General features: G+C 48.8%; 1 protein-coding gene across 1 annotated transcript in view; it reads right to left on the bottom strand.

Moving 5' to 3' along the window:
* The window catches only part of ZNF618 (zinc finger protein 618), a 354,057-nt gene that overhangs the window by 10,872 nt on the left and 316,326 nt on the right, over nt 1-26,859 (bottom strand). The window contains exons 12-15 of the mRNA XM_065879940.1: nt 22,453-22,512; nt 21,822-21,911; nt 8,238-8,318; nt 5,054-5,131 (exon numbers count right to left, since the gene is read on the bottom strand). Of these exons, the coding sequence (XP_065736012.1) occupies nt 5,054-5,131; nt 8,238-8,318; nt 21,822-21,911; nt 22,453-22,512 (309 nt within the window). The remainder of the gene's footprint in view (nt 1-5,053; nt 5,132-8,237; nt 8,319-21,821; nt 21,912-22,452; nt 22,513-26,859) is intronic.

The raw sequence follows: 26,859 nt of genomic DNA, 5'->3' as shown, positions 1-26,859 counted from the left end.
ACAAAAGAAAGCAGACAGTGGTTGCCAGGGTGGGGGCCTGGGAAAGGGACTTGCTGCAAAGGGAACTTTTTGGGTCGATGGTAACACTATACATTGTGCTTGTGATAGTGGTTAAATGACTATACGTTTATCAAAACACATCAAACTGTACTCTTAAAACTGGTGAATTTTATTTATGTAAATTATATCTCAATAAATCTGATTTTAAAATAGACTGAAAAGAAACCATTAAAAGAGTAACAGTTGGGCTTCCCTGGTGATGCAGTGGTTAAGAATCTGCCTGTCAATGCAGGGGACACGGGTTCGAGCCCTGGTCCGGGGGGATCCCACATACTGCAGAGTGGCTAAGCCTGCACACCACAACTGCTGAGCCTGCGCTCTGGAGCCTGTGAGCCACAACTGCTAACCCTCGCGCCAAGTGCTCCTCAACAAGAGAGGCCACTGCGGTGAGGGGTCCGCGCACCACGGCGAGGAGTGGCCCCCGCTCGCCTCAACTAGAGAGATGCCCGCGCGCAGCGACGAAGACCCAGCGCAGCCAAAAATAAAAAAACAAAAAACCATTCACTTTATAGCAGTACACCATATATACTTAATAAATATTTGTGTAAAAAAAAAAAAAGTAACAGTGGCTAACTTTGAGTAGTGAGATTATGGCTGAGTCTTCATTTTGTAATTTCTCTGCATTTTCCCAATTTCCTTTAATGAATAGACCTCACGTGTAAAAAAGAGAAACACAAATTTTAAAATGGAAACCAGCAGCCATTCTTACTGACTTTCTCTGCTAGAGTACAGAGATTTGGAAGCCCGGGATTTGAACCAGGCTTTGGCTGAGTATTATAACCTTGAGTCAGGCACTTCACTCCTCTAGGGCTCAGTTTCCCCTCCTCCTTCCAAAATCCCGGGGCTGGGCAAGCTGCAGGGCGATTCCCTCATTCTCTGCCTTTCTGCAAGGCTTGAAATTGGGATTACTCAACCTCTAATTAGATAATGATGTCTAGCATGGTTTATTAAAAAAACTTTTTTTCTCCTTATCTCACAGATAATGCTGCTAAATGGGTGAGGTACTCAGTAAACGATCTATAGCTTGAGCTGGAAACAAGGTTTACTCAGTGTGGCTAACCCTACGTACCACAGATACATACACTCACACACGTACAGATACACAGACATCTGTAAAGGGCGGGATGCAAAGCTGGAATAAAGGCTGTCTCCCAAGGAGGGACCAGTTGCAGAAAGAAGAAAGCAGTTGTTTCTAGCAGGGGATAGAAAAATAGAAAACTGCATTATTCAGTCTTATTTTAGAATGTGCCATAGCCCTTAATACTTTACACACATCATCTCCAGAACCCTCACCCAGCCTGTGGAGAATGGCGATGAGCCTACTTTACAGATGAGAAGATCGATGCCCAGAGAGGTGAAGTAGCTCAAAGGGATCAGAAATTCAATGTGGCCATTCCCAAATCCTACCATTCTGAGTTGCCAACTTGTTTGCCTCCTGGGAAAGTCCCCAGGCCTCACTTAGCTGCAGTCCCCCGGCTACTTGAAAAGAGGCTAGAAGAGATGACCTGTGAGGGGGCTTCCCCCATCCCTAATCCTCCACCCCATCTACCCTGTTGAAGAGGGGGGTTGTTCAGAGCACCGGCTCCGGAGTTCACGGGAGGGTCGGAATCCTGGTCTCGTACTGTGGCTGCAGAGCCTTGGACAAGTTACTTAGCCACTTTATTTTATTTTGAAATGTACACATTTTATTAAAAGAACAAAAAATAAACAACACAGAAATAGCGCACTAATATGAACCGCATAACGCACACGTCTAAACACGAGCCAAACAGCACTATAACTTGGGAAAAAAATCAAAGCGTCTGCCCTACTGATAGCAGTTGAGGAAATGAGCTATTGCATTCTGGAGGCAAAACATTATGGAAACAGTTTATATTTCTTAAATATTATGATCATTATTTAAATCATTAATTGCTGCACAGGACTAATAATTTTCTTATTGATAAGGAATTTTTAAGTGACATTTTTCTGCCCAAAATATGTGCTTCCATTTTCTCTACTTAGCCCTTTTCACCTCAGTTTCCTTATCTATAAAGGCGAGCTAATGTGGACACAGCTCAGAGGGATGTTCTGAGGATCAAATGAGCTAATACGTAAGAACTCAAACGATGTGAGGTGCTTTTTACGAGCCATGCAACTTTGGGCCAGCGATTATGTTCTCTGAGCCTCAGTTTCTTCATCTGTATAACGGGGATGATAATGCCAGCCGGCTTGTTGAGGAGCCCGGCCTGACACACGGTAATCGCTCACTAAGTGTTAGCTATCTTTAGTATTATTGCCGCCAAAACCTGCTCCTAAGCTGTCACCGGGGGCCAGGCAGGTTCTCCTACAGCGCAGACGGGAAGTTTATTAGCGGGAATTACCCTGTGCCATTCAGCAGCCTCTTAATGAGATTGCTGTTATTCGAGGCTGATCCCCCTTATCAGCAGCGCGGTGAACTGTGCAGATCATGACGCTTAATTTCTCTCTATGGAGTCAATCCTTTAATCCCGACTCAGCCTGGCTGGGATTCAGCCTGGCTTTGCACTGGATTGCCGGCAAGGCATTCTCTGCCAGCACTGAACCAGAACAAAGCAGCCCAAAGCTCTTCTCGGAAAACAAGTTGGGATGCTTGGGGGAGGTGGGGCACCCACAGGCGCACCCTTGATTTGCATGTTAATGGCCTCCGCCCGACTGCCTGAGGGACAGAGAGGCCCTGGCACCCAGACTCTTCCCTAATTAGGGCTCAGCTTCCAGAGCCGGCAGAGGGGCAGAGGGTTTCAGAGGAGAAGGGAGCAGAGACGGGGCCGTGGGGGTCTCGGGCCCAAGCGCTGTGCTCAGGCAGTGGTCCCCAGCATCCTTCTAACTTTGGCTACTGGTTCCCCACGGGGTCAAGTCTAAGTGCTCTGAGTGCGTTCAAGGCCTTCCCTGGTGCAGGATGGCTGACAGCAAAGGCAAGCAGGAGCTGTGAGACACGTGAAGACAGAACCTTGGTGTAAGGAGGGCAGCTGGAGATTGCAGGTCTGTGTGCCCTTGTTTTAGAGATGGAGACTCAGAGTGGGGGGGCACGACAAAGTTTCCTGCCTGAGGTCACGTGGTATAGAGACACATCGGTCAGAGAGGACTGGAACTCACGTGTCATGGCAGCCAATCCAGCTCTGCACTGATTTTATTTTATTATTATTATTTTTAAATTTTTGGGCCGTGCCGTGCAGCATGTGGGATCTTAGTTCCCCGGCCAGGGGTTGAACCCGCACCCCTTGCATCGGGAAGCACATATTCTTAACCACTGGACCACCAGGGAAGTCCCTGCACTGATTTTAATGAGTACATTAGAAATCAATCATCTCCCTCCCACCCAAAATCACGCGAGTTGGTGCCTAGTGTACAGCAGATACCCAATAGATATACGCCGTATAAATGAAGAGGGGTCACGCTAACAGAACAGCACCTGCCTGGAGAGCGTCTCGCCCTGTAATACTCTGTGCTAGTCAGGCCAGACCTGGAAGGTGATATGAAAGATTCAGAAACCTAAGAGAGAGACAAGCAATAACTAACAACAACCACCACCGTGACAGCAGAAGTGACAGCAGCTAAGCAAACAGTCTCTTTCCTGGTCGGCTCCTCTTTGGCCTTTACTGAGCCACCGTCTGTGTCAGGCGCTTTTCTCACATCGCCTCCAATGCCTCCAGAGGATCACCCTACGGGAAGGGTGGCAGGGTCAGCGAGCTGTCTCCCCCATGTTCCCGTTTCCCTTGTCGGGCTGTCCCCGGGCAGGGCTCTGGAATTTGAGCATATTATGTGTCACCTGTGGTCTGAAGTGGTAAAGAAGGAAGGGTGCCTCTCTCCCCGCCCATCAGTCAGAGAGAGAGGACTCTGTGACCCAGGGGAGGATGGAGACACAGGAAGGAAGGAGTCTGGGTCCCTGAATCTCCACGTGGAAGGCCGCGTGCATTAGGCTGTGATGTGGCTGAGAAGGAAGTGGTATGTCAAACCACTGAGAATTTGGGATTTACCTGTTACAAGCAAACAGTGTCTGCCTGCCTAAAACAGAGATCAGATCAGAAATCAGATCAGCTCGGTGCTTTGTGACCACCTAGAGGGGTGGGAGAGGGAGGGTGGGAGGGAGGGAGACGCAAGAGGAAGGGGATATGGGGATATATGTATACGTACAGCTGATTCACTTTGTTATACAGCAGCAACTAACACACCACTGTAAAGCAATTATACTCCAATAAAGACGTTAAAAAAAAGAAAAAAAGAAATCAGTGCTACTATGACCAAAACCTAAAATTGGAGGCTGGTGGTCTAGTGAGGGAGCTGACATTGTAAGCCGGACAGATGGCAATACAGCTGATAAAAAGGGTGTCCAGACAGCAGACTCCTAGCTGTGGCTCTCTACAGCAGCAGTTCTCAAAGTGTGGTCCCGGACAAGCCGGGTGTGTGTGGCCTGAGGACCTGTCAGAAATGCGAGTCCTGGGCCCCGCCCTAGACCCACGCATCTGAAGTTCAGAGTGCGGCCTAGAAATCTGTGCTGTCACCAGCCCTCCTGGTGACTGATGCACGCTCACGTTTGAGGACTGCTGCTTCGGGGGTATGACCGCGAAAGCAATGGGGGTCGCCGCAGGCTGCCCCGGGCTGAGCCCTCTCCACTGCCCTCCCCTTCCTCCGCTCACCTGGGTCTCAAACCACACTCAACCCTACACACGCCCACGACTCTGTCCTGCTCAGCTCCTGTTTGGCCTCTAGGCTCCGGGCAGAGGTCACAATTTCTGGAAGCCTTCTCCAGCTCCAACCCCCTCTCTGGCTACGCTGCCACCAAGCCAGCTGCCCCCGCAGGGCACAGACCACCCTGACTTACAACGGAGTAACCAGGGCTCCCACGTCCTGGGACTGTTTTTTGGGAGAGCGCCCACAGGCTGGCCCTGGCCGTCCCTGTCTTTCGCAGGATCTGAGGGTGGCAGGGATAAGGGGGGCTTCAGTACCCCGCCCCCGTCCACCGTGGGGCCCTTACCCGCGTGGGACTGCATGTGTTCCAGCAGGTTGTTGTAGAACTGGAACTGGATTCCACAGGCGCCGCACGTGTAGGGCTCTGCAGGGAGAAACGGAGCAGCCGTTTCAGGGGCAGCACGAACCCAGATGCCTTTCTGCTGGGCCGCAGGCAGCTTTGGAACTGGGCACCCAGACACACATGGGGGCTGTGCACTCAGGGCTCTGGGCCTGTCTGCCCCCCTGTCACTAGCTAGTGAGGGAGAGGCTGTGGGGGGAGGAGCAATGGAGAGAGGAAGACTGGCAGATCAAGACCGCCGAGTGTAGTCAAGCGGCATTTATCGAGTGTTCACTGTGTGCCACACTGTTCCGGGCGCCGGGGGTAACACTAAGGGACCAAGAGCTCTCTCAGGGCGGAGACCACGTCTTATTTGTTCCGCAGCCCACCTCTCAGCCGGTGGAAGCACACAGACAGCACTGTTTGCTCAGTGAACAAATGAATGAACGTATGAATGAACCAAAAACAACATGATGGACGTGGAGGGCAGTAAAGAGAAGGAGAGAAGGGGTGAGAGAAAGAGTGAGAAGTGGAGAAACACAGAAGAGCTAGAGAAGCAGGGATAAGACAGGAAAAGGAAGAGAAGCGGGCCGGAGGGCGGCAAGAATGAGAGCACATAGGAACGCGAGCGCGCGTGCCCAGCAGAGGGACGGGGGAAGGAAAAAGAAAGAGAGAAGAGAGCAAAAACGAGTAGGGAAAAGACAGCAGGAGGATGGCGGAGATGCGCTCGGAAGAGGCGTCCTGAGGCTGCCCCCGCGAGCAGGAAGGGGTGGCTTTGTTCCTGCAGGGCTGGGGCTGGCAGAGTCAGGACACCCATGGTCACAGCTCCGCCCGACACCTGTCCAAACTCCTCCACCCGCCTGGGCTGGGTCTCCCTGTGCCTCCACCTCCTCCAACTGGGTCTACCTGGGAGGGAGGCCCAGGTCTGATGCTCTGGGGAGGTCCCGAACGTGTGGCTGGCTGAGTTCATTCCCTACCCTGCCTCGCCCTCTCCAGCCCCCCGATGGGACCATCACTTACTCTGTAGGAGAGGGAAAGGATTGGAAATCAGGGGACTTGCAGTTTCTGCAAAAGAGAAACAGTTTAGCTAAGTCTCTTCTGGTTCTGGTGCTCGGAGATGACAGTCATTACTTCTGTCCTTAGGAAGTAGTGAGCCAGATGGGCTCTCGGAGGAGGAGGGGGCAGCTGGGGTGGGGCTGGGGCATGGGCAGGGCGAGATCAGCCGGGGCCATCCCTCCAGGACACCCTCAACTTTCAAAAAGTCAGCCCACAGAGCGCCAAGGAGAAAATATCCATGCTGCCTGGTTCAGGACAGGGAGCTGGGAGCTGCTTCTAGGTCCTGGCACCAAACACCAGAGAGGCCGCGCTTTGAGGGCTCTTCTGTCTGCTGGCAGCTCTCCGCGCTTCCTGGCATGGTCAGGTGAGCCTCACAGGCAGGAGGCGGCAGAACGGGGCCAGACGGACTACACCGGGAATCCTGGCTCCACCACTCACAAGCTGGGGACCTGGGGCAACAATTCAACGTCTCCTGAGTCTCAGTTTCCTCATCCAAAAAGTGGGGGTAACAATAACACTGACCCTCACTGGGCTGTGGTAAGGATGAAAACAGGTTAAGACACATACAGCTCTGAACACGTGCCAGGCACACAGTAAGCGCTCAATAAATGGTGGCTGCCGGCGGGAGCAGCGCCTCACACCGTCATTCCCAACCCTGAACATCGGCTCTGGTGGAAGGAGAGGCAGGGGGCGCAGCCTGGCTGGCTGAGAACAAAGGCTCCCGGGAGACCGCGGTTTCAGTCCTGCCTCTGCTGCTTATTCCCGTGTGGCCTTGGGCCAGTCACTCCAGTTCTTTAAGGCTCACCTTTTGGAGGGGCTGAGTGGGTTATAGCTTCCAAAAGGATGAAGCAGTTTGGAAAAGTCGACATGCTCTCTACGGTTTAAAGGATCGTGGCAACATTCTCGGGGCTCCCACGGCACGCCTCACTCCCTTCCTTGGAGCACTTATTCATCAAACCACTTGGTTTACTTAAAAAACACCACCACCTCCCAAACAGCCTACCATGTGAGTGTGTGAACTCTGCAGGGCACCCTCTGAATATTCCCCACCACAGGGACGTGTGTGCCATGCCCATTCCACAGCAGAGGTGAAATTGAGAGGCGAGGACGTGTGTGCCATGCCCATTCCACAGCAGAGGTGAAATTGAGAGGCGAGCTCAAGTCACCGGCTTGTGGATGGTGGAGCTGGGGTCGAGCCTCGGCTGGAGCTCAGATCACTGTGAGGAAGCTTGCATGTGCAAGTCTGCGCTCCTGGATGTTTCATAAAGCCCCTGACTGGTGGTCAAGCCACGTGCATCATCTGTCTGCACCCAAGCGTGCTGAGCACAGGCCAACACCTAATCTGGTGAATTAAACTTCAATTGAGCAAGAAAGCGAGTGATGGCTTACCTTAGTATAAAGGAAGTATCAGAATCTTTTTTACACCCTGCCCTGGCTGGCACTGTGCAGACCAGCTTGCTGTGCCTTTCTCGGGCAGAGGCTGCTTGTGATCACGCATGGCTCCGCCAGGCTGGCCCCAGGTCTGGCTGGGGACAGTGGCTTTTGGCTGCTCTAAGGTGCTCTAGGGTTCCGCTAGAGTCCTGCAGAAGGCAACCACCAGGGGGCGCCAAAACACCACTGGGAACCTCAGGCAAGCCTACTTGGGCTGGTAGGGGCTGGAAGGGAACCTTTGGATGTTCCCAGGTCCAAAAGGGGACCAGAACTTGGGGCCTCCGGCTCTTAGGCCACAGCTCTCTCTACTGTACCCGCTTTGCTTCTTCTGGAAAAAAAAATGGCTGTGATGTTCATCCTATAAACATAGCAATGGCTCAAAGGGGGCCATCCAAGTCAGTGTATCACACAGGTCATGGGGCAGGGGAGTTCCTCTCTCCATGGGGAAGAGACAAAGAGGATCCATAGTCCCGGAGATGCTCCTGAGGCCCGGGGGGATGTCCCTGGAAAAAAGGGCCCCTCCCGCTTCTGCCTGCCGGGCTCTGGCCGCCCTCTAATGCTCTGCTCTCAGCCTCCCCCCGACACCCTGCCCCATCACGCACCGCAAAGATCCCGGAGCGGATTGAGGCCGCAACACAGGGTGACTGTCATGGGGCACACTCACCGCTGGAGTTTTGGGAACTGCTATTCGTCTCTTCAAAGTGGTTTTGTGCTTTGCCTTCTACCCTCCGACTGAAAGCGCTTTCTGCTGGGTGGGGAGAGGAGAGAGCAAGGAAAAACCACGGTGATTGGTCAGCAACAGGTCCAAAGGGAGGGGCATGCCAGAGGGGGCTTGGGAGGCCAGGGACGTGGGAACTGCCCTGGCCCCTGGGCTGGGTGAGTGCCTGAGGCTTTACGCTGGGGAACCAGCAGAGGGATGGGCTCCAGAACCCCAAACCCCAAACCTGCAGTTCCTCAGGCTCACCTGAATTGCCTGATACCTCGTCAGGGTCCCAGGAGGTCCCCGACAGTGCCCAGGGTGGGTGGAGGTCCAGGCACGGGGGGGGTGTGTGTGTGGGATGTGGGCGCACTCCTGAGCTCCAACTGATCGAGTAGATGGCACACAGGCCAGGGTCTCCCATCTCTGACCCCTGGGAGCCACACGTGACACTAAGTAATCTGGATCTGCCACTCGCGACTTGCTCTGCCAGATTCTGCTGACACAGGCCCCACCAAGGAGCAGGGAGGGTGACAGACTGCTTTCTGGGGGTGGCTCTGGCAGAGCAGGAGGGCCAGAGAGTGGAAGGGGTCCCTGGGTGGCAGAGATGTCATGATAGGCTGAGCCGGGTAGCCCCACACCCTGGGAGGCCAAAGACCAGGTGAGGTCTGGTCGGGGTTCACCGGGGGCAAGGGACTGGCTCCCTGAGTGATTCTGGGGTGTCTCCACTGACGTGCCTTCCTGAGTGGCTCGCCTTCTCCCAGAACTCTCTGTAAACGCCGGAGTCAGAGAAAGGGTCCAACCAGGTGGGAGACACCAACGTTCTGTCTCGAACGTCTGAGCCAGAAGGTGACGGCTTTTCCAAGCTGCTCAGTGGGGATGCTGGATGTGCCAGGATATAAAGGCTTCTGGGAACAAGTCAATCTGGGATGAGCAGCTGACCCAGCAGCCTTTCTTAAGGAGAAACAGCTTGCTTGAGGATATCAAAGGCTCTGAGAAGTTCGACCGGAGAGAGACCCATCTAGCTTCACTGAACCCAACCTTCCCAAATATAATCGGCCACTGAAGCCCATTTAAAAATATGAGATTCCTTAACATCCTTCAAAAATGGTGATTCTGGGAACCCACTCTGGGAAATGCCATTGTCACCCAGGCCACCCTATGCCAGGAGGGCAAGCACTCATACTATGGGAGCCGAGGTTCCAGACGATCACTGGGGTGATGGGAAAGGAAGCCCCAGGTGGCTCCTATAGGCCCTGCTCAACTCCCCTGCCCCTGACTCTGACAGTGCCTCCTGATGCAGCCTCCTTTTTGCAGAGGCTGTTGACAACATCACACACAAGACTCTCTCTTCTAACTGTGTCTGTAAAATGCCTGGACTGAGAGCTACACACCTGCCCACTTCAAGATACCATCTGTAAACTGGCAAAGAAAGTCCCTCAATTCTCTACCTAGGAAAAACAGGGGGACTCTTATTTACGAAGCACCTGCTATGGGCCAGGCACTGGTCCAGATGCTTTACATCCACATAATCCTCCAATCGCCCTATGAGGTCCACGCTGTCATTCCCATCTTATAGGTGAAAACCCAGAGAGAGTGAGGTTGTCAGGTTGCTGGGCCTAAGTTCCTAACCCTTTAAGATGGCAGAATAAGGAGATTTCATTCTTGGGACAGATGCTTCCTTTTTAAAAAGGGCTGGGGCAGGGAAGTGGTTCCTTCTGCCATCTTAAACCTCATGCATGCAGGGGACGGTTACCCGTCTGTGGAGGATTTTCGTGCAGCCTGACCCACACATTGGTACCATTCAGCACAACTAAGGTTACAGACTCTTATAATTAGCCTCCTATGGCTCAGCTGATAAAGCAGATTTTGATCAGCTATCCCTGCTATAGGCACCTCTGGCTGAAAACCAGCGAGCGGCTCCACAGGGGACATCCCCGCGCAGGCGCGCGCGCACACACACACACACACACACGCACGCACGGGAGCGGCTGCCTGTTCTAGCATGACGGGGGCAGTGATGACTTCCAGCTCCAACATGCAGGCTCCGGCTCACAACCTGGTGTCCCCTGAGCTGTGCAGGTAGTAGTCCAGGTGTGACACCCACCACAAGTCTTCCAGGTCACATAAAGGCGGCCAGAGGCAAGCCCCATCGCTTGTGATGCTTACCTGGTGACTCTGGGTTCTGAGAGCTGCCACAGACCACACAGGCCCTACAGGCAGTTCTCTGTAGAAACTGCAGATGCAAAAACTCCCAGCCACAAGGTCGAGAGTAAAATCAAGATCTGAAAGCCGTGATCCCATTATTTAGTTGAGCCAGTATCTACCACCAATAAGTCCGTGACGACCAGCCTGTTTAACTGATTTATAACTACTGTTGCCAAAAAACAATGGCTACTAGCTCTTCTCTACACAGTAGCTGAAAACTATCACCTTCAAAGTTGATTAACTACGTACTCTCCTTTTGGGAGATCTAAGCACTTAAGCATAGCTTCAAATATTTTTAAGAACCACATCCTTGCTCCTGGTTAGCTTTCTGAACCAGAGTAAAGGCGAGCACAACTCATCACATGGCTGTAATCGGTCCAGCCCCCTGGTTCATTTGAGTGAGTTCTCAGTTTGATCACTTGTATATTTTTAATGGATAGCTTCGGGCCTCTTGAGGGTATCTGAAAGGCCCGTAGTCCCAGAATGACCAAGTCATCACTCTACCCTACACCCACATATCTAGGGAGAAGGCCCAAGGCTCTTTCCATCCAGGTGGGAATCAGGATTCCTGATTAGCTGGTACTCAGCACACAGTGTGTCTTATCAGTTTTCCCCGATAACTGGTAAGAAATGGCTGGTGTGCACCTTCCACTGCCTGTTCACCCTTCCAGAGTCTGAGCCCTTTCTGCGTAGACTCAGACAACACTGGAGTGGGCATCCGTTGGCTTCCCGCTGGGCTATGGCTCGTGGAGGGGTTTCCTGAACAGTGAGGTAGAGGGAGGCCAAGAGAACAGAGCTCCCAGCCAAATACTCTTCTTCATGGAGAGCAGCTCTTCGTAGAAATGAGTTTTTAGACTGGGTTTTCTGAAAAATGGGGGATGCAAACTCATGCCAAGAGGGTCCAGGCAGGTGACGTAAATGGATGAACTGGGCTGGATGTGAGACAGACAACAGTGTGATCACAACGAGACATGGCACCTGCCACGTGGCCACTGTACTGGGGAGGCAGGAGGGAGTGGTGGGGACTGTGGAAAACCGGAGAGCACACGCTCTACTGAAGGAGGCAGCTGTGGCTCGGCCCCAAGGCAACTGCTACCCTGAGGAAAGTGGGCCCAGGACTGCCAGATCTGACTTTTCAATGTAAGCCAGAAATCAAAAGTTTCATATAAAAATCTCCTAATGCTCAAATGTTGGCAATTAATTTAAAAGAATTTAAAACCCCTTAGGCCATGACTTGGGGAGAAAAATATTCTCCTACTTATAAAAATTAGTTTGCAAACCATCTTGTACAACCCTCTGATTTAGGGTAAGAAAACCTAGACTCAGAGAGGCTAGGTGGCTTGCCGTGGTCACAGAGCCAGCCTGAGGCAGAGCCGGGACCCGGATTCGTCCCAGAGAGCTAGGGACCACCACCCTCGCTCTTGCAAGGGAACAATGACCCCGGGCACAGCTGTGGCAGGTGGGGAGAAGGGCGGGGAGTGGAGGAAGTGTGAGGGTAACATAGGCCATTGGTACCTGCAGTTGCCTTGCTTGCCGGAGATCCCGAGTTTGGAGTGCGGAACGTCGGGGTTTGGGTGGCTGGAGGGGTGCGGTGTAAGAGGCTAGCGCATCGGACCACGGAGGCCGGAGCCTTTTTCCCCGACTGGTTCGTCTGGGTCTTCGCTGCCACGAAGCGTGGAGACGGGGAGACCTCTGGATGCGAACACTCAGAGCCCGTGTCTGGATCGTCCGGTGGCTCCCACCCGGGGGCAGTACCTGAGAGGGTCACGCTCTCAGTTGCCGAGGGCGCTTGGAGCCGACCAAGTACCCCTACGCTCGAGGGCCAAAACTTCTTGGTCCACAGAGAGCAAGGGCTCTGGCTCCCACCTGGAGCCTGAGAAAGTCTGGGAGTCTAGAACCCTCCCCAGCTTCTCCTCGAGGGAAGCCCGATCGCCAGCTCACACTCAGCATTACTTGGAGACCACTGACCAGCCCACTGGCTGGGTCACCCATAACCCTTGACCAACCCAGGCTCTCCGTGTCTAAGAACTCGGCCTGTGACCCGTGCTTGGGGCACTTGAATCAGTCAACCCAGGCTCAAATGCATTTTCTAGAATGCTGACTCCTGAGCCTCTTTTCCTTCCAACGCAGGCTGGCTCAGCAGTAATGATAGACGACAGAGAGGCAGAGACGTGCAGGGTTGATTGATGGGAGAGGGGAAGAGCAGAGGGTCCAATGTCGCCCCACGGTTTTAGGGGAAGGGGCTCGGGGAGCTCCTGGGCACTGCCTGGGATTGACAACCTCAGGGGACAGCGCTCGACCCAACGCCTGACGCTTTAATGGGAATCGGTGCAGCAGCTCCCCGGTGGGGTTAGGGGCAGCTTGTGTCACCACTTCCCACACCTCCTGCCTCCCCTGCTCGCCTTCTCTGCAGAAACCGGAGTTGCTGAGAACACGGGTGGGGGGCCCTGACCCTCAGCGGGTCTCCAGCTCGGCTGGTATCAGGTGGCAGCCTCCTGCACGCTGCCCGGAGACGTAGTTACCGGGGTGCCAAGCCCCTGAATGTGGCCACAGTGCCACCTTCCAACCGAAAAGGGGAGGCAGTGGTTTCACTCAACTGCAACTCTTCCCGGAGGGCAAGAGTGGACCAGACGGCAAGAGAAGGGACCCCTCCGGGGCTGACCGGGGGCTCACGGAACCCACCGGCACTGGGAACATCTCGAGGGCACCACCTTGCTTCAGAGCCTGGCCGGAGCCTGGGGAGGACGCTGCCCTGCTGCCTGCCTCAGGGGCAGAGGAGAGACCTTCTTACACCCCTGCTCCCAGGGAAGCGTCCATCCTGGGCACCAGACGCTGCGCCCACGGCTCTCATAGCCAAAATAAACGGGCACTCCCTGACCCTCCACCTCTGCCCACTCCTGGCCGGAGGAAGCCCAGGCCCAGAGACGCAGGAGTCAGGGCCTTGTTCAAGGTCACACAGGACCCGAGGCCCTGAGGTGAGCTCAGAGGACTCAGGCTGGCCCCCCTTGTCCCCCTGGGGAGGTCACTGCCTTTCCACCTCAGTAGCAGCCAGATGCCAGGAGCTGGGGATGGGGCGTCCTTTGGTCGTGGTCCCGTAAGCAAGCCCTCACCTGCCCCACCCAAGCTCCAGGAGGAATCCCCCAGGCTCAGTCTGTGGAGAACACAGGTGTCCCCCGCCACCCCACTCTCCAGATTCTCACTTTCTCAATCAGGAACTGGAGACGGGTGGGTGGGGAAGGATACTTACATATGATCCCCCTTTCTCCCTCCCTCCCTTTCAGAGTGAAAGACCTTGAAGGTCCCGAGTTCAACCGGAAGGGTGGCTCATCTCACAATTCTCAATTATTTTTTTCTTAGCCACGGGATAAACCTACACATCAAACTCTGAGGGAGGCGTCCAGCGTCCCATCTCTGATGTCTCCCGTCTCCCTGAAGCACAGTTTGGGGACCACAGCTTGTGGTTCACTGTTTAATGGAACCAGCACTGAGTGTGAGGTGAGCCTGACCCACCTCTGAACCTCAAGTCTGTCACCTCCGGCTTCTGCGGTCTTGGACTCTTTACTTCCCCTCTTGGCCTCAGTTTTCCCACCTCACCTCCACTGATGAAAGCAGGACACCCATCTCTGCACTACCAACCTCACAGGGATTTTGTGAGAATCCATACAGGTCACGGAAGCACCCTGAACAGTAAACTACTCTTCAGATGTAAACAGTTATTAATGGTATTTTTTAGGAATAAGGAAACCAAGGCCCAGAATGGTTAATAAGTTTACAGCCACACAGAAAGTTAGTGCCAGGATGGGACGGGGGCTCAAGCCTGCCAGCTTCTCATGGAGGTCTTTGCACAGGCCATGTGGTCCCCTTAGGCACTAACACACCCCCGGGCACCTGGGCACAAGGGACAGAGAATTTCTGAGCAATAAACAGAGCGTGTTGCTTCCCCTCTTAGGCCTCGTCTCCACCTGCAGAATGGTTTCTAGGAGACCCTCTGGATCAGATCTTTTCATGGTCTGCGACCCTGCTGTCAAAATCCTGGCATTCCGTGTGGGAGAGCCCCTCCTTCCCTGTGGCAGGGAGCTCAGGACACCCAAAAGCACATGATACAGTAAACCCTCGGGCATCACCTGCTTGCCCTGGACCCTTGCCTGGGGCCTGCCCACTTCCTGCCCTCTCAGTCTACCCCTCTCTTCCAAGTTTCATGGCCTTTGCTCATGGTATCACCTCTGCCTGGAATGTTCTTCCCTCCAGTTTCTGCCTGGATTACTACTGCCGGTCCTACATACCTCCACCGAAACATCACTTCCTCCGGAAGCCCTCCCTGATACCTGACCTGGTCATTTATCTTCCAGTCGCCTCCCTTGTTCCCTTCCAAGATCTGACTGCCACCAATGATGACCCATGGTGTGATCTTTGATCAAGTCTCTTTCCCCGTTACCCTGTATGTTCCGTGGGGGTAGGGACTCTGCCACTTTGGTCCAACCACGCACTCAGTGCCTGGCACATTCCTAACACACAGGAAGTGCTCAACGGATACTGTGGAACCAGGAATCAAAGCACGAATGGCTCAGAACCACTTAAACAGAGCACATTAAAGATGGGATGGCCAAGAGAGGGCGAAAGAAGCTTCTCACATGTTATCCTCCCACTGGTACCAAGGGTATAAGGCAGCTAGGGACAAAGAGGCTCAGAGAGGTATGGGCCCCATGCCAGGGTCACAGAGGAGATCAGTGCCGAGCCAAGATAAACTTCCCAGGCTCCTAACTCATTTCACTCAACCTTTTGCTCCATCTGTTGACTTTCTCACATGGAATGTTATCAGGCTGATATTCCTACCTGGGCTCTCACTGAGAAAGGAAGAAAGCATTTCAGACTGGCAAACTGGCCTAGTAAGAAAGGTATGAGATATTTACACATAAGAGATATTAAAAATAAGACAGCACGTGGTCTCTTCTTTCTGTAAAGCTGAAAATTTAACTGGAACAGAAATTCAGAGACTATAAGGACTCAAGAAAGGTAACCATGCAGCTGAGAGGCAGGGAAGACCGGAGGATTTCCCTGAAACCTTTAACGCAGTAGAGAGGAGTGGAAACGCATTGGAGGCAAAAGGGAATAGGGTGCTCAAAGGCTAGAGGAGGGAATGCAAGGGAGAGGTGATGCAAGGGGAATCTAATTTGGGAACCACTGCTCACAGATTTCAGTCTTAGAAAGAGAACTGGAGACCTTACACTTCTGGTAAGATGGTATGTATACCTGGTACAGGACTAGCCCTCCTCCAGATTCAACTGTAAAGCTGGACAAAATGCATGGAACAAGAATTTTCAGACTCTGAATGTAGATGGTGCAAGACTGTGATTCATGAAAGAAGACCTGCTGTGAGCCCCAGGATCACCCCAGCTCTCTGCTAGGATAGACCCTCTGGACCACAGCACAGAGGTGGAGCTTGAAGGATGCACTGCAATCTCACTGATCTAAGAGACAGTGATCAGAGTTCAGGGCTTCTGAGGCAGCTGGAACTGACAGGGAAGAATAACAAAGAGGAGGCAATTGTGCAAAAAAACAACTCCAGAAATGGGCAGAGGGGCCCCTTGAGGTCTTTGGCTGAACACCAAACTGTATTTGTGCAGAGGGAGTCTCTGCAATGACTGGCAACCAATAGCTGCCGGGGCGGGACGGGAGCCGACTGAAGATTCGGAGGTGGCAAAAGGCAAGGAGATGTCTGAGTTCCACCTGCCAGAGGAGAGATCTTGCTGAATACCTCCAGCATTCAGTTGAGACCCAGAAAAGCCATGCCTCAGAAGGATTACTCTAACCCTAGAATAAGGACTGCTCTGGAACTGCCCTAACACAGCTTTAAAACAAGGCTTTGAAGTATCGAGTTGATCTGTAAGTAGATTAACTGCCTGCCAGATGCCAGAACAAAATTCAACACTTTTTAGAAGAAGACAACAAAATCCACACACTCAGCAACATAGCATATGCATCCACAATGTTCAGCACAGAATAAAAATTTATTTGTTAGGGGAAGTGGGAAAATGTGAGTAATAATCAAGAGAAAAAAAATCAACAGGAACATAAAGAAATGACAGGGATGATGGCAGCCAAGGACCTTAACACGGCTATTATAAATATGCTCAAACACTTAAAGGATAATATGAATATAATGAAAGAAACAATGTAAAAAGGAACCAAGTGGAAATTACAGAGATGAAAAATACGATAGCTGAAATGTAAGATTCATTTGATGGATATTTCTAATGAAACAAGTAAGACCGTAGAAGAAAAGATCAGTAAATGTGTACACAGGACACCAGAAATCATCCAAATTGAAACACAGAGGGAAAACAAGGCTGGAAAACTGAACAGAGTTTCAGCTGATCTGTAAACATCATAAAACAATCTAATATATATGCAATTAAAATCTCAACAGGAGAAGGAAGAGATTGGGGAAGAAAAATATTTGTAGAAATACTGGCTGAAAATTTTCCAAATCTGATGAAAAATATAAACCCACTGATCTAAGAAGCTCAGTGAACCCCAAACAGGATAAACATGAGGAAAACTATACATCGTAATCAAATTGCTGAAAATTAGTAATATAGAGAAATATTTAAAAGCATTCAGAGAAAAGAGACCCATTAAATACAGAATAACAATCAGAATGATCTCTGAATTCTCATCAGAAACAACATAAGCCAGAAGATAAAGGAATGACATTTTTAAAATGCTGAAAGAAAAAGATCTCAACCTAGAATTTCACGTCCAAAGAAAACATCCTTCAAAAGAAAAGGTGAAATAAAAACACTTTCAATTAACAGAATCTTTCATCAACAGACCTACAGTATAAGAAATGTTGGGCTCCCCTGGTGGCGCAGTGGTTGAGAGTCCGCCTGCCGAGGCAGGGGACGCGGGTTCGTGCCCTGGTCCAGGAGGATCCCACATGCCGTGGAGCGGCTGGGCCCATGAGCCATGGCCGCTGAGCCTGCGCATCTGGAGCCTGTGCTCCGCAACAGGAGAGGCCACAACAGTGAGAGGCCTGCGTACCGCAAAAAAAAAAAAAAAAAAAAAAATCAATCCATGTAATTTACCACATTATCAGAATAAAAGATAAGAATCATAGGATCATCTCAACAAATGCAGAAAAAACACCTAACACCAATTTCTGATAAAAACTTTCAGTAAATTAGAAATAGAAGGTAACTTCCTCAACTGACAAAGGGGCATCTATGAAAACCTATTTTAGCTAACATAATACTTAACAATGAAAATGATCATACTTAACGATGAAAAACTGAACCCTATGATTGGGAGCTAGGCAGAGATATCCACACATTTCATTTATTCAGCATTGAACTGGAGGGTCCTAATCAGCATAATGGGGAAGAGAGAGAATAATAAAAGGAATACAGATTAGAAAAAAAGAAGTAAGGCTCTCTTTATTAGCAGATGACATCAGCATGTACAAGAAAAATTCTGATAAATTTAGAAAAAAGCTAATAGAACTAATAAGTGAATTTAACAAAGTTGCAGGATACAAATTCAACATATACAAATATCATAGCAACAAAAACTGGAAAATAAAAAAATCATAGTGGCATCAAAAAAACCCATAAAATACTTAGATATAATTTAATGAAATATGTAAAAGACCTCTGCTCTGAAAATACAAACTATTGCTGAGAGAAATTTAAATAGACCTAAACCAATGGAGAGATATACTATGTTCATGAAGTGGAAGATCGACTATTATTATGATGTCTATTCTCCCCAGATTGGTCTACAGATTCAGTGTAATCCTAAACAAAATCCCAGTTGGATTTTTTTGTAGCAATTGGCTATAAGACTAACATTTATATTGCAAGGCAAAGTTCCTTGTTTTAAGAAAACTATTCTTAAAAATACACAAGGTTGAAAAACTGAGAGTACCTGATTTAAGACTTAGAGTAAATAAGACCATGTTGGCGCCAACACAGGCAAATAGATCAGTGGAAGAGAAATAAACTCACACGTACTTATGCATTCAACTGATTTTCAACAAAGGTCTCAATGCTATGTAATGGAAAAAGGACAGTCTTTTCAACAAATGGTGTTGGAACAACCAGTCATATGGAATAAAGTTAATCTCAAATCATACCTCTCATCATTCACAAAAATTAACTTAAAATGGATCAGAGACTTAAAGGTAAAAGCTGAAAGTATAAGGATTCTAAAAGATAATAAAGAAGAATATCTTCACCACATTGAGGTAGGCAAGGATATCCTGAGTAGAACTGAGAAAACACTAACCATAAAAAAACCGATAAATCAGACTTCATTAAAATGAAAAACTGCTCATCAAAAGATACTATATGAAAATCAACAGTCACACCAAAGACTGAGAGAAAATGTCCACAAAATATATATTTGATAAAGACCCTGGATCTAGAGTATATAAAGAACTCCTCCAATTTAACAATGAAAAGACAAACAACCCAACCAAAAAAAATGGGCAAAAGACTTAAACAGTTTCCAAAGTAAAATATACGAATGGCTAATAAGCAAATGAAAAAGTGCTCAACATCAGTAGTCATCAGGAAAATACAAATTAACACCACAATGAAATACCGCTACACACTCACCAGAGTCGCTTCCTACCACCAAATTGTTGGCAAGAATTTGGAGCAAGTGCAGCTCCCATCTGTGGCTGGTGGGAGTGAAAGGTGCTACAGTCATCTTGGGAAATGGTTTGTCAGTTCTTAAAAAGGTAAACATACTCTCCCCTATGACCTATCAATTCTACGCCCTGGAATGTATCCAAGAGAAATGAACACAGAAAGCCTAGTACAAGCATTTTCAACAGCAGCTTTATTCATAATAGCCTAAAACTGGAAACAATTCAAATGAACAAGCAAATGGCTCAACAAACTGTGGTACTTGCACACAACAGAATACTGCTCAGCGGTAAAAAAAAGAATGAACCGATATACACAACATGTAGGAATCTTGAAAACATTTTGCCAAGTGAAAGCAGTCAGGCCCAAGAGAGTACATATTATATGACTCCATTTTGTTAGACCTCCTTCCAGTCAGCCTACGTCGCTCTGGATGCTCTCAGGAGACCCAGGGTCTCTCAAGGCCTGGCCCTGAGTACCACTTGATGAAGCCATCAAGTCCAGCCCCCAATTCCACATGGAACCCATAGAACCCACGGACATACAAATATCTAGATCCAAAGGCCACTGGAGGGACTATTTCTTGGTCAGCTTTGGAGAATCAATCCTCTGTTGCATCTAACCTAAATCTCTCACTCTGTAATTTTAAACACAGATGATCATACAGTCCCTAGACTTCAGTAATAAAGAAGAGATGCACTCAACAAACAGGTGCAGAAAGACAAAAGAGTTCACAACAGAGAGAACAAGAAAATGAGGAACAGAGAAAGAGTAGACAGCCTTTCAGGAGAGAAGTACCTGGACGTTAGGGAAGTAATCAGGGTACAAACGAAGCACCCCTTCCTGCTGTACCATCTGACATGCGATGCAGGAGAACTTCATGGTTAAGAGTATGGGCCTAGAGGGTGCCTGTCAGGGTTCAAGCCAAGCTCCTCCTCTTATTAACTCCATGACCTTATTCAACTTGTTCCAGCAAGAGCCATTTGGGGAAAGAGCAGAAACAGCACTGAAGGTTTTCTCCAAAGGCTGAAACCCAAGTTGCAGGATGGCTTTGTAACTAACACCTAACTGTAAGTGCATTCTGGGTAGCATCCCCTCTGGGCACCTGGCAGCGGGGCAGTTGCTGTTTCCCCGGAGAGCACAGGTAAGCAGGTACCCACACACAATTGCCCCTGTCCCTGCCCATGGACAGCGGGATCCCCAGAGGGGTCTGAGCCATGGAGCTCAAGCCACAGCCCTGATGCTTCAGCACCAGCACCATGAGTGGGTCAAATGGATGGGTTAGTGCCCACCCAGTGTCAGCTGTGGCCTCTCTCCCCCACATAGGACCTGGCCATGTGGTGGGCAATAAGTAACCCATACATGCTTAGCATGGGTGGCAGGAGAGGCTCCTGTAGTTGCGCCACTGCAGAGGTCTGCCTGAGGGTCTCCTTATACTGGAGATGACTGGAATCCAGACCCCTGGGCTGAAAAGACCTCGAGAGCTCCCACAGGTGGGAAACCTGAGCCCAGAGAAGGGAAGTGACAGGTCCAAGGTTACCCATCAGTCAGGGGCCGAGCAGTATGAGAACCTCAGCCCAGTATTCCACCTAAGGATGGGTGCTCCCCATCTGAGGGAGACCCCTCAGTCCTGCCGCTCTGCACAGCAGGCAGGACTTCCCGGGGAAGCTACCTCCTCCACCGCCTGAGCTGTGGACACCCCTCCCTGCCCACCTGAAAGCCCTCAGGGGCCCAGGGGCCTGTGCTGCTACTGTCAGTGCTCCAGGAGGGTTGGGCCTCCTGTACTCTAGGCACCTTGCACCCCTGATGACCTTGCATAATCCCTTCCCCTCCCTGAACCCAAACCTTCCTATCCACAGACTGTGGAGTGGGATCCCCATAGCTCTTTTGTGACAAACAAAAGCAGGGATACTCCCAAATACCTCTTAAACATCCCGCCCTACTGCCCTGCAATGTGGTTAAGCCCCGCCCTGTCTGAACTTTGGCTGAGGACTGAGGGCCCTCTTAGCTCATATACTTGGGGATCTAAGGATACGGCCCCCTCTGACATCCAAAAGGGAAGCTGGGAAATCAGCCACATGGGGAGAATGGAAGGCCAGGATGTCCCTGTGGGAAGGATCCTTAGAACCCTTTCCCTCCCAGGCCAGGGGAGGAGGGAGGGATTGGGGGCCTGCCCAAGGCCACACACATGACTGTGACTCCACTGGGACTAATACCCGGGGCTTCTGAGGCCGGCCTGGCACTCCTTCTGACTTCTTACCCTTTCTACCTCCAAGGGCAAAGCTGTCTTGTCTAACTGACCATCCTCCAGCCTGGCCCTGCGCTGGTTCAGACTGAAGCTGCATTACATGGCGCTGCCTTTGGGGGTGGCGACTCAGGGACCACATGATTTGGAGGTGCTTGGAAGAGGTGAGGACAAGGCTGCTGAAGGACTTGGGTGAATGATGCCCACCCTTCCTAACCCAAAATCCACATGGGCCCAGGCCTCTGAGACCACCAGGGGAGGACTCAGACTTTGCTGGCTTAAGGGTGGGGCTTTCCCTGCTCCTGCAGTCAGGTGGCCCCAGGTCAGACCTGGGACACCTAGAGGCTGACCCAGAACAAGTTCACCTCTGCTTTCACCCTCCCCTAGCCAAACTCCAGAGCCTCAGCCTATGGCTGGCCCACCCTTCCCGCAACCAGAGAAGGTACTCACTGATGGGAGCGTGTAAGGCCACGTGCTCCTGGTAGGGCGTGTAGTACTTGTACTGCTTTCCGCAGAATTCACAGGTATAATTGCCGGTTTCTGTCCAAGGAGAGGAGAGTGTGGGAATGGGTGCCTGTTCCCAACCAGAAGTAGCAGCTTGCTCTCTCCCCACAAACCCCTCCTCATTCTGGGACCACCAACTAGAATCAGGAGCCCCCTTGAGTCAGACCGCCAGGGTTCAGATCCCAGCTCCTCTATTTCAAGCTGTGTGACTTTAGGCAAATCTAATAACCTCTCCATGCCTCAGTTTTCCTATCTGTAAAATGGGGCAATGATAGGACCACCTTATAGGATTGCTGTGAGGATTAAATTTGTATGTCACATGCTTAGAACAGTACCTGGCACACGCTGTCCTCCTCCATCGCTCCACCCCCAGGCCCCGGTGCTCAGGAAATGGGTGGTGTCCTAAGTTGACCTCCAGTGCCAACCTCTTTATCAGCCCCTTTTCAAGCCTTGCCCTCTGCAATGGCCACATGTGGGTCACCTTGTCTCCAGGGTCTTCCCTGCCCCCCAACGCCCCCCACCCCCTGGCAGAAGGGGCCATGTCTTCCTCTTGGGTCCCACCGGACTTCATCTTTACCTCTCTTTTGGCACTGCCTAACTTCTTTCTTCTTAAAAATTTCTGATGTAATATTGTTCACTGGGGGAAAATTATAAAATACTGATAAATACAAATACAAAATTTTAAATATAAGAGAAACTTCAATCATCTATAATCCCCAAAAAAGAGTAGCAGCTACCCCACAGGGTGGAGCATTCACCTGGCCACTTGCCCCAGACCCCACCCTGCACTCCCATCTCATCTCTCACTGACGTCAGCCGTCTGGCTTCTACGGGCCTTGAATTAGCCAGCCGTGATCTACATGCTCTTTGTAACCTGGTGCATTCAATCAACAATATTTTGTAGACATCTTGCTCAAATCAATAAACATCGATCTCTACTGCATTTATTGGCTGCCTGGTTACCACTGGACTTTGGAATTTGCTGAGCCAGTCTTCTAAACCAGAGGACACTGAGATTGTTTCAAAAATTTCCCTTATAAAAAAATGCTGTGATCCGTATCCTCGTAGAAATTTTTGCACATCTGCTCATTATTTTTGCACACCACTGCAAAATAAAGATTATTGTTCATAATCTTTGCACATATTTCCCCAGGATAAACTAAGGGTCTGCATTTTTAAAGCTTTTGATCACCACAGCACCAACTACTTACTGAAAGACTGGGCCAATTTTCGCCCCCATCAGAAAGATCTCAAAATGACTGTTTCCATATACTGTAGCCAGCATTCAGTACTATCATCTTCTTACTGTGCCTGACAGGGAGAAATACATTGCACTGCTGGTTTTATTTTCCATTTCTTTGAGTTCTAAGGAAGCTACTTTTGAGGATTAATGAACTACATTTTTTCTTTTGTGACTTTCCTATTTTGTTTACAGTCAATGTTTCTACAGGCATGTTTACCTTTTTTAAAATCGCTAAGAACTCTATAGATTAAGGGCAACAACGTTTCGTTCGACACGTTACAAGTATCTTTTCTCAATTGGTTTCTTGGTCTGTTTATGCTCTTTTCTCTCAATACAGGAGCTTTAAAAATTTTGGTAGCTAAAAAATAATTTTTGTTAACTGATTCATGACCGCGGTAAAGATATATTATTGCTCTTTGCAGGTAGGCTCTGAAGTGGTTAGATCAACTGTATTAATGCATTATTCAAACTCTATATAACCTTTAACCTTTATTTCTCTCCTTGCTCTGTCAAAGACCAAATGTTGTGATCAATCCTTCCAATTCATTGCGTTTCTGAATTTATTTCGTATATTTAGATACAATGTTGTTTGATGCAGACAGGCTCACGAGATCAAAACCTCCACTTTGAACCATATCCTTTGTTAACATTACACTATTTTCTAACACAGCAGTTCTCAAAGCATGGTCCCTGGGCTAGTGGCAATCAGCATCGCCTGGGAACCTGTTAGAAATGCAAATTCTCGGGACTTATTCGAAACATTCTGCAAGAAAAATCCTAAGGATGGGATCCAGTAAACTGTGTTTGAACAGGTCCTGAAGAAAATCCTGAAGCGTTAGAAAGTTAAGAACCACCACTCTTTTTTTTTTTTTTTTTTTTTGCGGTACGCGGGCCTCTCACTGTTGTGGCCTCTCCCACTGCGGAGCACAGGCTCCAGACGCCATGGCTCACGGGCCCAGCCGCTCTGCCGCATGTGGGATCTTCCCGGACCGGGGCATGAACCCGTGTCCCCTGCATCGGCAGGCGGACTCTCAACCACTGTGCCACCAGGAAAGCCCCACTCTAACTTTTAATTACACTGTTTTATTAGTTTGTCTGGTATTAATATTATTAGTTCTTGATAATTACTTTGTTAGATCCTTCTACTTGTTCACATGTGCCTAAAGCCATTTCCCTAAATTTTCTTGTACTTGCATTCATCAAACAGGTACTGTGCTAAATGCTGGCACAAAATGTTGAGCAATGGTCCCTGCCTTCAAGGAACTTACAGTCTGGAAAAGGAGAAAGAAAAATCAAATCATCACACAAATCTAAAACTGCAACCACAATGGGTAGTCTTAAGGAGACACGGTGCTGTGAAAATCTTAATAAGGAATTCAATTTAGTTAAGGGAGTAGGAAAGAGCTCCATGGGAAAGAGAAGAGTAAAAGACAAGGAATTAACTAAGTATGTCTCTAATAAACCATTCTTAATTGGATTCTTTTAAGTTAACCTGAGACTCTTTGTCTTCTAATAAAGGAAGTTATGCCATTTGCTTTTATTGCTATTACTGACTTGGTTTTACTTGCCTTATGATTCTTTTCTTTTCATCCTATACCCTTTCTGGTTTATCCCTTTAGTTTTCAGTTGTTTGATGTATGAACTCTTTTCTTTGCCTTTCCATTATTCTCCAATATTCCAGCATTTTCCATTGTTCTAGACAGTATATAAGATACATTTCTCTGATTTTTATAGTCAAGCACGAAATGATATTTTCATATCTATTACCACTGAGAAAGGTAGTTTAACTCAGTGCCTCTCAAACTTTAGCCTAAATAAGAATCATCTAGAAAGACTGTTACAACACAGACACCTGAGCCCCACCTTGGAGATTCTGATTCCACAGGTCTGGTGTGGGGTCTGAGAATTTACATTTTTAATAAGCTTTTAGGAGATGCTTATGCTGCTGGTTTGGGGACCACACTATAAGCAGGACTGATTTAACCTACTTTATTGTATCCTTCACCTATTCCCTCCTTCCTGGTTTTTAACATTCATTTTTAATATTTTAGAATGATCTTTTTTTGCATTCAATTTTATAATCAGATTTGCAACATTTTAAACTTAAACTTACTTCTAGTTTACCTGGCTTCAGTATTCACAAGTCCTCTTTTACTATGAATTAATGCCTCATAATTGAGCCCTTAAATGTGTTCAACCACTCAGTTCATTGGAGTACATCTTCAAGTAATTTTTTGAAGTTGGGTATATAGGAGAAATAGCACGTTTCTGAGCCCTTGTTTTTTTTTTCTTACACACAAATCACAGTTTGTCTAGATATAAAATTCTTAGGTTACACCTTTTTCCCTTCAGAACTTATTCCATGATCTTTCAGCATTTAGTATTGCAGGGAAGTCCGATGCAAGTCCACCTTGAAATCATTTGTAAGTAACTTGCTTTTTTATTTCCAGGTACCTGTATAGTTTTCCCCCTTATATTTATAGTTTAAAAAGCCACTAATATCTATCTAGTTATGGGTCCTCTTTTATTGATTCTACCTGACATATAGGTCTTCCTTTAGCTGAGCAATTTTTTTCTTCTATCGTATCTTTGGAGTATTGCTTCTGTCCCACCAATTATCTGGAACAGTTTCCCCATTCTCCATATTTATCATGTTTTCTGCTTATTAAGCTCATCTGTTCAAGTTTGTCCTTCACATTATTAATTCCATTTCTGCAGATCAACTCTGCTCTTTACTATCTACAATGTAGGTTTTAAATCTGCTCTTATATTTTCTGCTTCTCTCCAATTCTTCTCATCTCATTCCTCTCTCTTTGGTTTTTCATCTTATCTTGTTGCTTTTTCACCATACAGCTTCCTTTTTTACAGAGGTCATGCTATGGACTGAATTGTTTCCCCCCAAAATTCAGATGATGATGTCCTGTCTCCCAATGCAATGCTATTTTGAGATGGGGCCTTTGGGAAGTAATTAGGTTAGATGAAGTCATGAGGATGGCGGTGGGGTCCCTCATGATGGGATTAGTGCCCTTATAACAAGAGGCACCAGAGAGTTTGCTCTCTTTTTCTTCTCACCATGTGACAGTACAGCCAGAAAGAGGGTCATTGGACCAGAACTCAATCACACTGGCACCCTGATTTTGACTTCAGCCTCCAGAACTGTGAGAAAATTAATTTCTGTTATTTAAGTCACCCAGTCTATGGTACTTTGTTATGGCAGCCTGAGTGAACTAAGACAGGTCATATTTTCTCATACTTGACTGTGGTTGCCAAACAGCATTTCCTTCTAGACTCTGTGGTAGATCATTTTCAGAGGTATACTCTTCCTCTAAGTCTCTTAAATTCCTTTCTTGTCATGTGGAATTTTCATAGTTCCCAAGTTTTATTTTCTTATTTTTTTTTTTTTTTACCTTTTAAGTCACTCTTCCTTATCCAGGTATAAAACTCAAGTAACCTATAAACAAATCCAGATTTACACTGTTTCAATAGACTTGAATGAATTGTCCTCAATCGTCCCCCCATTATCATGGTAGACCATTACCATGGGAGTAATTCTCAGATCTGCACCCAAAGAGCACGTTGACACACAGGGCCTCTTACACCAACTCCCTCCTTCTAGCAGGATTCCTCTGCTCTGTACTGGCTCTGGCTTCCTCCTCCTTGAGTACTTAATTCTCCAATTTGCTCAGCTGACATGGATGTGAAAGGCATACTTCCCAGCATGCCCTGCTGCCACTGTTTCTC

This window comes from Phocoena phocoena, chromosome 6, assembly GCF_963924675.1.
Source record: "Phocoena phocoena chromosome 6, mPhoPho1.1, whole genome shotgun sequence".
In the NCBI taxonomy this organism is placed as follows: Eukaryota; Metazoa; Chordata; class Mammalia; order Artiodactyla; family Phocoenidae; genus Phocoena; species Phocoena phocoena.
The sequence above is the reverse complement of the archived record's forward strand: the minus strand, read 5'-3'. Positions and strand labels throughout refer to the sequence as shown.